The following is an 11,789-nucleotide window of genomic DNA, read 5'->3' as shown; positions in this document are numbered from 1 at the left end:
CCACGATGAAACGGGCCGTCCAATCAGATTTGACATGTGCCCATGTGCCCACAGCAGCTGCTGTTGCACAAAAAGGCAAGAGTGGTGGTGCGGTTTCGAAAACAAGTGTAAACTTTGTTATAATGTTATAAAATTACCATGAGCTGCAAACAAAACACATACAGAAAATATATAGTCAAAATCATATGTCTATTTGCTTTCATATTTCATGTGTAAATGAAAAATACACAACGAGGGAGTGGACAAGTCTTAACTTTTATAAAGAATATCTCTTTGGTTTTGAGACTTTAGTCTTTGCAACTTTACAGATCTTCTTTATGCAGCAAGAGCTTGTAACACTCCAAAGAGAAAGGAAAACTTGAAATCGCATCATATGACCCCTTTAATAAATCACATACATTTTCAAATGTGGCTTGATGCTAATTGTACTTATATTTATATTTTAAGATGTTTTCTTGTAAGCATTATAGATAGTTTGTGTTTCTGGCGTAGAACCAAACTTTATTTAGCTATATTTAATGCTGTATATTGAGCAGTGGACGATGTTAAATCCATATATGAGATACATATCTGAGTAAAAATGCATTGCTGGTCGGCGCCACCCAGGCGTGAATTAGCAGAAGGTGATCAATCATTTCGTGCTCGGTGTGAAAGGAACGTTCGTTGGCGAATGGCCTCGCTTTTTCGCATCGCGCTCAGTGTGAAACGGCCTTTAGAATTTTTATTTTGGCGATATTTTTATTGATAAATTTCAAATTTGGAAAGATTTTTGGCACATTGCATTTTCAAATGCAAGATCCAAACAAATAGTGCTCTTTCGATCGTGTGGATCAGCATTTAATGCTCATCATTTGTGAATCCTCACATAGCCCCCCCCCTGCCCTCACATCCAAGCAACTCATCAGATCTTCACAAATCACACAAATGACCTATTTCTGAGGCAGAACAGCACATTTTCACTGAAAGGTGCCTAGTTTGCCATCAGTGATGGGGGTGGGAGAAGCCCCTCACCTGCAGGTGGGGCTGGTGAAGGTGAATGAGATCAGCTGGTTCCAGAAGGGCTCATTCTCTGATATGGCGTCTGGACCAATCAGAGTGCGGATGCTCTGGCTCTCTGACAGGTCGCTCACCTGACTGGTGTTTGCACCCATCGCCTGCGGAAACCACCAGAGACTTCCTCAGAGCCTCATCATCAGCCGAGCAAAACCTGGAGGATCATGGGAGAAATACATTTTCATTAGTTTGACTAATGAGGCCTGTTTTTCAGTCACCTAAGGAAGAATATTTTAGATTCTAAATTAACATTTAAATTTACACCTGATTACACTATACGCTTTAGCAAGAGTCAACACACATGAAACGGGTTTGATGGGTAGACACAGAGCCCTACACACACACACACACCTCTTTGTTAAGCACACACCCTTTACACACACATTGTTGACGTGCCATTGTATCACATTCCCTGATGAGGATTGTGAAATTGTGTCTCAGAAGCTGCCGTAAAGCAGGTTTTGGTTAAACATCCTGGTTCATATTAAGTCTGTTCTGATCACAGAAGATGATGTGAACTCTCTTGACTTACATCTTCAGGTGAAAGCAGCTTTGTTACTCGCACACCTAATGAAAGCCACTGATGTAGATCCATTCCATAATAATCATTTTCCAACCAATCAAACGACATTTACATTATGAAATCAAAGAAGCAAATTTCACAACAAGAAGTCAATATCATATATATAAGCCACTAATCTGACAGATAGTATTTAAAAATTATATTTTGCATAAAGAAAATGTATTCAGGATATCGCTTTCCTTGACAATTAAGCACATTTTCACGCCAATTCTTTTAATATAATGCACCCAGATCCGAGTTACTTCGTTCTGGAAAGTAAATTTCATAACTGTAATATTAGTGTTTTTATTTGTTATTAAAATGAGTATAAAAGCAGCATAATAAATGTTTTTTTTTATATATATATAATATAGAATTTCTACAATTTCATATTGTTTACATATTAAATGACTGATATAAAAAGTACATATATTTATATGTATGTTTTTTTTCCTTTAACAGTAACAAGAGTACATTTTTACACATTAAACATAATAAAATATGACCTATAGGTCAATAAAAATTGTTTAAGTTCTTGAAAGATTTTGTGGGATTCCCTCAAAGATGCACAAAATCTTGCCATTTCATTCAATGTTACTGTAAACACAAAGACTGAAATCAATAATTAATGCAATGCAATCCAGCACTGCTATCAGCATTACAGGTGACAAAAGACTACAGGTAGATAGGTACCTAATGAATGGCCTACAGAAAACAAGGAGACTAGCTCAACGCCTGCAGGACTCACACTCCACTGTATAGATAATATACACACACTAATTATGAATTCACACAGTTAGTAAAGAGAGCCTCGCTTTTATTCCCATGTTACACCTCTCTTTATCTCCTTGCACTGGCTACCGGTCGCGGCACGAATCAAGTTCAAGACGTTGATGCTTGCATATAGAACAGCCACAGGCTCAGTACCCGCCTACTTCCACTCACTACTACGAATTTACATCCCTTTCAGAAGTCTGAGATCCGCTAGTGAGCGACGCCTCGTGGTACCATCACAGAGAGGCTCAAAATCACTTTCCAGAACATTCTCGTTCACCGTTCCTGGCTGGTGGAACGATCTTCCCACCCCTATCCGGAATGCTGAATCCCTGACAATTTTCAAGCGACAGCTGAAAACTCATCTCTTTCGAAGCTACTTGAATTCATCATAATAAAAAATTTAAAAAAAATTTAAAAATGTATTTCTATTTATTCCTTCTCTTTCTAGCTTGTACTTATTTGAACAATGTCTAAGAACTTGGTATTACAACCACTTCTTGTGTCTGTTTGCCTCTTTAAGAAGAATCGCTTTATGTATCCCCCAATTGTAAGTCGCTTTGGATAAAAGCGTCTGCTAAATGACTAAATGTAAATGTAAATGTAATAATGTGTAATATTAAGATATAAGATAGACATATTACTACAATGACACAAAGCCAAATGTTTTTACTGTATTTTTGATTAAATATATGCAGCCTTGGTGAGAAAAAGAGATTTTTTTTTTCCAAAAACTAATAGAATACAAAAATGTACATAAAATAAAAATTTTAAATATAGAGAAAAATGATTCTGATGATCTATAGTTTTATATACAGTAATAAATGTGTAAGATAAATATTTTTTTACAATAAATAATGATAGTCAAATGTTTTATACCTTAAAATATATTTACATACAAAACAAATAAAAAATATATTTTAAATTGTAATTTCACAATATTAGTTTTTACTGTATTTTTGATTAAATAAATGTGCAAGTGTTTTTTTTCAAAAACAAATATAATACAAAAATGTACATAAAATAAAAATGTTAAATATAGAGAAAAATTATTCTGATGATCTATAGTTATATTTTCTTACAATAAATAATGAGTCAAATGTTTTATCTTAAAATATATTTACATAGAAAACAAATAAAACATATATTTTAAATTGTAATAATATTTCACAATATTACTGTTTTCCTGTATTTTTTAACAAATAAATGTGTGCAATATTTTTTTTCCAAACATAAATATAATCCAAAAATATACATAAAATAAAAATTAATTATATAGAAAAATTATATTCTTATGATTTAGTTTTATATACCTTAACAATAAACAATGCACAATTAAGTTTGTTTTTTTTACCATTAACAATGACACAAAGTCAAACATTCTACATCTTACTCTTTATTTATAGACATTTGTGCAAAGTATATTACAGTACATTACATACAGACAATCCACAGAGCTGTGTACAATAAATCTGGCTGGATAAAGCCTTTTCCGTTCATTCAACATACACATTTAGAACAACCAGCCTAATAAATAGTGTTTTCTCATAAATGATATCATAACATGGTAGATTATTTAAAATCTTGTAACAGTTCTCATGTAACTAGTGTTAAAATGAGAAAGATGCGTCCACCTCCCAAGTCCCTATACCAAAGTGCAAAGTCAGTTCCATGACAGAAGAAAACAGGCTTCATTCTTCTGCAGACAGATATTTCTGTCAGCAACTGATGGCAAGACGACCCATTTAACATGAGCTCACAGAACAACAATGAAATATTAAATCAGAGAAAACACCACAGCGAGTGCATTACAATTATCTACGACCCTCTAGGCAGGTTTTACGGTTGTTCCGCTGACAGTGGAGGTCTGGAGGAACAGATGAGCTCAGAAGTATCTATGTAAACATGAGTTCTCAGCACTCTAAATTCATACATTCTGTCACGGTTCATAAGGAACAACATCGAGAACGAGACACCGACACCCTGAAAAGATTCAACCGTGAGGAAATTTCATCGTGAGGTTTGTGGGATTCAGCCCTTTGCTTGCACATTTTGCAAAAAGGATAACAAATATTTTGGAAATCAAGATGATCATTTCATAACAAGTTCACATTTAAACATAAACGTCTTCAAATGTAGTAACTACACTGCGAAAAATCAGTTTCTCAATCAGCATTTTTGCCTTGTTTTTCAATCAAATATATATAAACATTTCATTTTGAAACCTTTTTAAACAAAATATGTGTTTAAAACATTCTGTAAAATGGATATTATGCTATTTTGTTTTTCAAATGAATTAATTTTGCTTGAGGATCAAACAAGATGACTTTACTTGAGAAGCAAAATTGTGTAATTTTACAGTTTTAAAAATAAGTTTCATTTTTCATTGTCTGTTTTTTCTGCTTTGAAGCATTATTTATTTATTTATAATAAATGTATTTTGTTTAAGGATCAAACCAGATGAATGTCCACGAGAAGCAAAATTGCATGACATCAGTTTTACAGATTGTTTTAAAATTAAGTTGAATTTTTCATTGGCAGATTTTTCTGGTTTTAAGCATTATTTATTTATTTAGTTTAAAGCAAGAAAAAGTGGTCAAGGTGGTGAGAAATATATTCTCTGTTTATATAGTGTTATCTTAAACTAAATATGTAATGCTTTAAGAACGTTTTAATATTTTTAATGAAAAACAAGTCAAAACCCATCTGCAGTGTATAAAACAAGATTTAAATGGGCGGTGAGATTAGAAATACACATTCACACACTCTCTCTTTCAATTTGTGCAAAAAAAAAAAACAATTGACAAAATTGTGACTGAAGTAAAAAAAAAAAAACACGAAATAAAAACCTGAGACAAACAATTTGTTGTACGCAGTGCACAACGTTAAAACCAGTCCTGGTCAGCGGTGAGTGTTTACTTGTACTTTCCCTTTAAAGCCCTTCGTCCCCATTTCCCATTGGCTCTTTCATTAGTCCCTCCCCTTTAATGACACTTGGCCTCTTCCTATTGGCCCGTTGCGGTGGGCAGCTCAGATATGACAGGGTAGTGAGTGTCTGGGGCTGGTTTCAGATGTTCTCGGCCTGAGGAACCTCTCGTATGCTCTCTCTGAGCTCGGGCCGGACACGCGGTCGCTGGCGTATGCTGCGTCCTGACGCGATGAGGTCGGCGTAGCCGCGCGAGTGCGAGAAGGCGTAAGCGGAGCGACGGGAGCGTCCGCCACGCTGGAACGTTGGCTTCCTCTTCTTCTTCTCCTCTTCTTCATCCTCCAGCTCGTACTTCTTCCTGTTCCTCTGGACCTGCAGGAAGAAGAACGTGAGGCTGTAGTGTCTCTGCATGTGTTGTATTGAACACTCTGTGTGACTGAAGGCTCTCACCTTGTCTCCGACCGAGGGATAGATGGTCTGATAGAGGAACTGGATGCAGATGACGGGAAGGAGACAGGTCCCCACCGTCAGGATGATGGTCAGCCACAGGTACGGCTGTCTCAGAGCGTTAGACGCCGCGCCTACGGGTCAAAACAACAACCATCACACACCAACTCACGGTACGGGCTCTGTTTGAGATTAAACCGTGAAAAGAACTGTGCCGTACATGTCAGCTTACAGACAAAATGTGAGATTTTAGTATTATTTATATACTATTATAGTATTTATTAATTCTTTAAATTAGGTTTATTTTTTTATCATTTTTGTTTTCATTTAAATATTAGCACTTTTGTCATTTTTAGTAGTTTTTGTTTTTAAATATTACTGTTAGCATTTATTTTTGTATTTTCAGGTTTTCATTTTTAGCCATTTTATTTTGTGCATTTGTCATTTGTAATTTTTTTTTTTATACAATTAGGATTTATTTTTATTTTACATTTCTTCAGGTTTACTTTGTAATTTTAGTTGAATGTTTAGTCATTTTGTTATGCACCTTTTTAAATATGACTTTTTAATACTTTTAAATATCACTCGCATTTTTTTAATATATATTTTCAGGTTTTCATTTTCATTTTTGTCTAATTATTTGAATTTTTATCATGTCCTCTTGACATTTTTGAAATATTACTAGGTTAATTTATTTTTAATTTCAGCTTTAGTTTAGTTTTAATTTTTTATTTATGTATTTATTTTTTATAGTTATTCATGTTAGTGCTTAAGCTTAGACTTAGTTGCCAAATTAACATTTCAAATATTCATTTAGTTTAAGTTTCTCCATCTAATATTTAGATATTATTTCAGCTTTATTTAAATAAAAAAAGTAATTTTAATAGCTTTAGTTAGTAAAAGAATATTTAGTTTAGTAAAAGCTTAGATTTATTTTAAATATATATTAAAAAAAACATTACAAATTTAAATTTAAATAGTTGTGCAAAATTGTTAAATTAGTTTGAGTGCAATTTAAATGAATATAACAGTAAAATAAATAAAATAATATATGATCATAAATCAGCCTTTTTGACCATTCATTTTATTATCATTTTGAATTACATTTCTAAACAGAACAAAAAAAACATGCATATCATGCAATATTTATTTAATATTTAGTTAAGGATTATAGTTAAGAACCTTCTAAATGATATCAAATGCATATTTAAAAATTTTGAATGCAACAATTTTTTCAAGTTATTTAGCATTTTGATCAATTCGTTTTGACTGTAATTTACATTAATAAATTAAAATATATAACAAAACTAATGATACATTTTCTTCAATTCTGTGAAAAGCCTGCCTTCTCTTTATTTGAAGTCAATAGGACAAAGGGATTATTTAATTTTGCAGCTTTTGAATTATATTCCTATGAAAACATGTATATCACGTTATACATAAAAAGCCTAATAAATCACTAAAACTAAATCACAATAATCATGCAATTTGCACATACTGTGATACTTTTCTCTCATTCATATCACCAATCCTCATCGCTGTCATTTTGACACCATCACGTGTCCGGGAAATCCTCCTCATATAAAGCTAAAGATCTGGATTTTAGCGCAAAAGGTTGCATGGGCTGCTTTTATTTTTCATTTTGAAGCATTTTGGAATTACGAGAGTTATGAAAACTATCAACAGATATGCAATAAAAGTTAGCAGAACTTTATCACCCGCCTGTGAAAGTGAAGGTGGTTGGGAAAATGACGTGGATTCCTGCGCTGTGGATGTCAAACATGACGCCGAAGTAAATGGCTATACTGCCGAGCACCGCGAAACAGTTCACGAACGTCCAGTAGGAGGTGTTTAACGAGATCTGGAGCGACAAGAAACAAGATCACATTAGATCAATGACAAGAGCCTCCTCTTTTGAGTACTGAATCAGTCACAGTCTAGAATGAAGTGAGATGCTGTCACATGATCGGCACCTGCAGGTTGACGGTGATGATGAGCGATGAAGCTGCGACCACAGCGAAGGACTGGTAATCAGACGGAGCCTCGCCGTCCTGTCCCATGGTCTGCAGGAACGCGCCGTACGGGATGAAGAAGATCATGAGGGACGTGAAGATGCCGTGGAACAAGCTGATGAAGAAGTTCTTGTAGTTGAACAGCGATCCTTGCTGCCCCGGGAGATACAGCTTCGGGAAGCGCAAACTCAGTTTGTCGTTCACATCCTACAGAGGCAGTTAAAGTTGTGATTTGATGGTGGCTTTACAGTTTGCACAGATTACAGCTGGTAATGAAGCGATACCTGATCCAGAAGGCCGACGAGGAGAACAGGCAGACTGCTGTAGCAGACGTTGTAGAGCGTGATGAACCAGTCTTCATATGCCGTCTACAAAACACACACAACATTCACTTCTTTAAAAACAAGAGTCACAGTAAATGCACGTGCTGGGAGTTTAATGTGCGCTTGGGAACACAAAGCACCTCCAGATATGCTATATTGTCACGTTTCGCATAATTTTTCCATCTTTTTTTGGACCGATGATTACAGCATTTCACTATATTTATAATGAGAAGCATTTGTACACCTGTGGTCACAGAAACCTGTTTTTTTTCCCCAACTAAATAAAAGCTTGAGGGTTAAACTCTTGCAAGTGAAGACAGATATTGTAATTTTACTTCTGCTGTAAAAAAAAATGTATATACTTATTAATTAATATTCATGTTTTATTTTACAGTAGGGTTGTATTACAATAGTAACACATTTCTGTCTTAGGAATAAATAAATATAATAATAATAATAATAGTTATATTATTATTATTATTAACAAATATATTTATTTTGCAATAAAACTGCACCATAAAACAAATATATAAAATATGTAAAAAAAAATAAATAAATACATTTATAATATGACGATGACAACAACAATTATTATTAATATATTCCTTTATGATTATTATTTCGAAGATGGAAATATTTTACTATTGTAACATAACGGCACTGTAAAAATAATAATAATAATAATTATTATTATTATTAATATATTTATTTATTTGTTGATTGATTTATGGTTATTATTTCTAAGACTATTGTGATATCATTGTACTGTAAAAATAAAAATATTTGTAATACTACTACTACTACTAATAATAATAATCATCATCATTATAAATATATTAATTGCTCTTTTATTATTTCTACGAGATAATATATTACTATTATAATATACTGTAAATGCACTGAAAATAATAATAATTATTATTATTATTAACCTATGAGGCTTGAATCTCAGGCAAGAGTTTCAGTTGATAGGAAAATACTTTGTGGTTAAAAGTAAATGAACTCAGTTGCTGTTCAACTTTTGCACCCTTAATGTAGAGGCAACTTTTCTCATAGTATCGAGAATGGTACTGAATATCAATATTTGTCATGGTATTGTATCAAAGTTAGACATTCCAATATTGTGATGAGGTCTGTAAATCAGCTCCTAATGTAAATCTCTCTCTAACCTGTGAGGAAAAGCCGTTGAAGAAGGAGAACCAGAAGTGCACCAGGGTGAAGGCGAAGTTCTTGTAGAAGAAGTAGCGCAGGAATTTGCACATGCGGATGTAGGACCAGCGTCCGTGGACCAGCAGGAGGCGCTCAAGATAACGGAACTGAGCGAAGGCGTAATCGCTGGACATCACGGCCTGCATCCCCTCCTGACCGCTGATGCCCACACCGATGTCCGCAGCTGCACAGGAGCATGGGAAGGAGAAGTTAGCTGTGCAACGGCACTTCCAAACTCTTGAGAAAACACTTCAAATCAATTCATACTTGGAATAAAACTTCTCTGGATCTAAAATAAAAATAGAACTATATCCATTTTACTTTAAAGTAAAGTAAAGTAAAGTAATATAAAATAAAATATGTAAACTAGATATCAGCTAGTTGGTGAGGAAACATTTCAAATATTTATTTAGCTTTACTTTAAGTACTAAAATAACCAAAACTGAAATAAAACATTAAAAAAAAGCTAGAAACACAACAAAAACTTAAACAAATTAACAAATTAAACACAGTATACACATACTGTACATACACATATTACCATGTATTATAAAAAAAAAAAAATCACAACTTGCCAAAACAATCACGATTTGTGTTTAGTTTAATTTGAACTACTAAAATAACTAAAACTGAAATAAATAATAAAAAACAGACATAAAATAAAACACAAAAATGACAAAAACACACAACTAAATTACTAAAACTTTATCTAAAATTATAATCATAACAGAAAACAAAAATAAAATAAAAACCTAGACAAAAGAACTTAAAGTTGCCTCTAAACCTTCACTTCTGAACTTATTTTAGCTAGTTGCCTAAACAACGTATTTGATTTTGGTTTAGCTTAACCTGAAGTACTACAATAACTCAAACCAAAACAAAAGATAAATGTATTTCATTTATAATTTATAAATATAAACAAACATAAAAATGACAAAAACACACAACAAAATGACTAAAACTTTAATTTTAAAAATTAACATGATAAAGTATAAAATGATAAAAACTCATTCTAAATATTATGAATCGTTATGATAGTAAAATAACACAGGATTCAGGAATCAGATAGAGCTCTCACTCACTCTTGATCATGTTGACGTCGTTGGCTCCGTCGCCGATGGACAGGGTCACGGCTTTCTTGCAGCGTTTGACCAGACTGACCACGTTGGCCTTCTGTTTGGGCGTGACGCGGCAGCAGATCACCGCGCTGCATTCACACGCCATGTCCACGAAGTCCTCCTGTCTCTTCTCCTTCTCCCAGTCGTCCACAGGCTGGCTGCTGTCCGTAGCGCTGCTGGAGTTTGTGTGCCGCTTCCTCAGCTTCTTCAGACGCAAGCGACGGCGCTTCTTCTTCTTCTCATACAGAATCTCATTCTGCACAGAAACCAGAAAGCAGTTTCAATAATAGATGGAGATCTTTAGTTTTTACTTTCTTACTTCAAGGCTTGAACATCTTTTATTCACCTCCTGTTGTCCTGATGAACTTTATTGATTTCCATTTTAAAGGTAATAAATGTAAATTTATGATCAGTCTTCTGTGAGAATAGAAATTATTAGATAATGCCAATGTATTGTATTTTAACATTTTATTTCCATGCAAATTGTTCATTTCAATGTTTCAGCAACAATAACTGCAGGACATTGTCCATATTTCATTCATTCATTCATTCTTTGTTTGTTTGATTGTTTTAATAAAATGTGTTGTCCAGCCAAATTATACCAGGAAAAAAAAACCTTTTTTGGATTTTTTTTTTATTTAAATTTGAACATTACACTACCATTCAAGTTTGAGATTTTAAATGTTTTTTTGTCTCTTTTGCTCACCAAGGCTCATTATTTGATCAAAAATACAGTAAAAATAGTAGTAATGTGAAATATTATTTAACTTTGAAATAACAATTTTCTATGTGAATATATGTTAAAACATAATTTATTCCTGTGATGCAAAACTGAATTTTCAGCATCATTACTCCAGTCTTCAATGATAGTTTTTTTTTTTTTTGTATATCTTTGTTTATTTGATGTTTCTATTCAATATATTTTTTATGTATAATATACAGGGGGAAATTTTTTTTTTTTTTCAAATTTTAAGAAATATACAAAAGAAACGTACAGTATCTTGCAGATACCTGGCAGACCAATTGACATAATGCCAATATTTTTGAACAATTTAACTTGCTGAAATTAAATTATTTTAGACAATATCAACTTAAAATTTACTTGAAGACTTTAACATTATACATATTACATTACTGTCAAAAGAAGGGTCTGATAAATGAATCCAGATATAGGGTAACCACGTGTCCCGTTTTTCCCGGGACAGTTCCGTATTTCAGCTCTATTTTTAGTGTCCTGACTTTTATTTAGAAAAAATCGAGTTTTGTCCCGTATTTCAACATTTCTTTACAACTGGGTGATCACAGCGAGTAGTAGAAGTGTTCTGTCACGCGAGAACAGCCTAATCAAAGGTAACTAAGCTCATC

At 33.3% G+C, this 11,789-nt stretch overlaps 1 protein-coding gene across 2 annotated transcripts in view; it reads right to left on the bottom strand.

Annotated features, from left to right (window-relative positions):
- Positions 1 to 4,992: 4,992 nt before the first annotated feature.
- The window catches only part of LOC107585654 (phospholipid-transporting ATPase IC-like), a 42,552-nt gene continuing 35,755 nt past the window's right edge, over positions 4,993 to 11,789 (bottom strand). For both annotated transcript variants that reach the window (XM_016272767.1, XM_016272766.1), the window contains exons 22-28: positions 10,389 to 10,680; positions 9,267 to 9,490; positions 8,059 to 8,142; positions 7,736 to 7,981; positions 7,485 to 7,623; positions 5,766 to 5,896; positions 4,993 to 5,687 (exon numbers count right to left, since the gene is read on the bottom strand). In XM_016272767.1, the coding sequence (XP_016128253.1) occupies positions 5,457 to 5,687; positions 5,766 to 5,896; positions 7,485 to 7,623; positions 7,736 to 7,981; positions 8,059 to 8,142; positions 9,267 to 9,490; positions 10,389 to 10,680 (1,347 nt within the window). In that variant the 3' untranslated portion in view covers positions 4,993 to 5,456. The remainder of the gene's footprint in view (positions 5,688 to 5,765; positions 5,897 to 7,484; positions 7,624 to 7,735; positions 7,982 to 8,058; positions 8,143 to 9,266; positions 9,491 to 10,388; positions 10,681 to 11,789) is intronic.

This window comes from Sinocyclocheilus grahami, unplaced genomic scaffold (assembly GCF_001515645.1).
Source record: "Sinocyclocheilus grahami isolate Dianchi unplaced genomic scaffold, SAMN03320097.WGS_v1.1 scaffold73.1, whole genome shotgun sequence".
In the NCBI taxonomy this organism is placed as follows: domain Eukaryota; kingdom Metazoa; phylum Chordata; class Actinopteri; order Cypriniformes; family Cyprinidae; genus Sinocyclocheilus; species Sinocyclocheilus grahami.
This window is presented reverse-complemented; position numbering and strand designations above follow the sequence as displayed.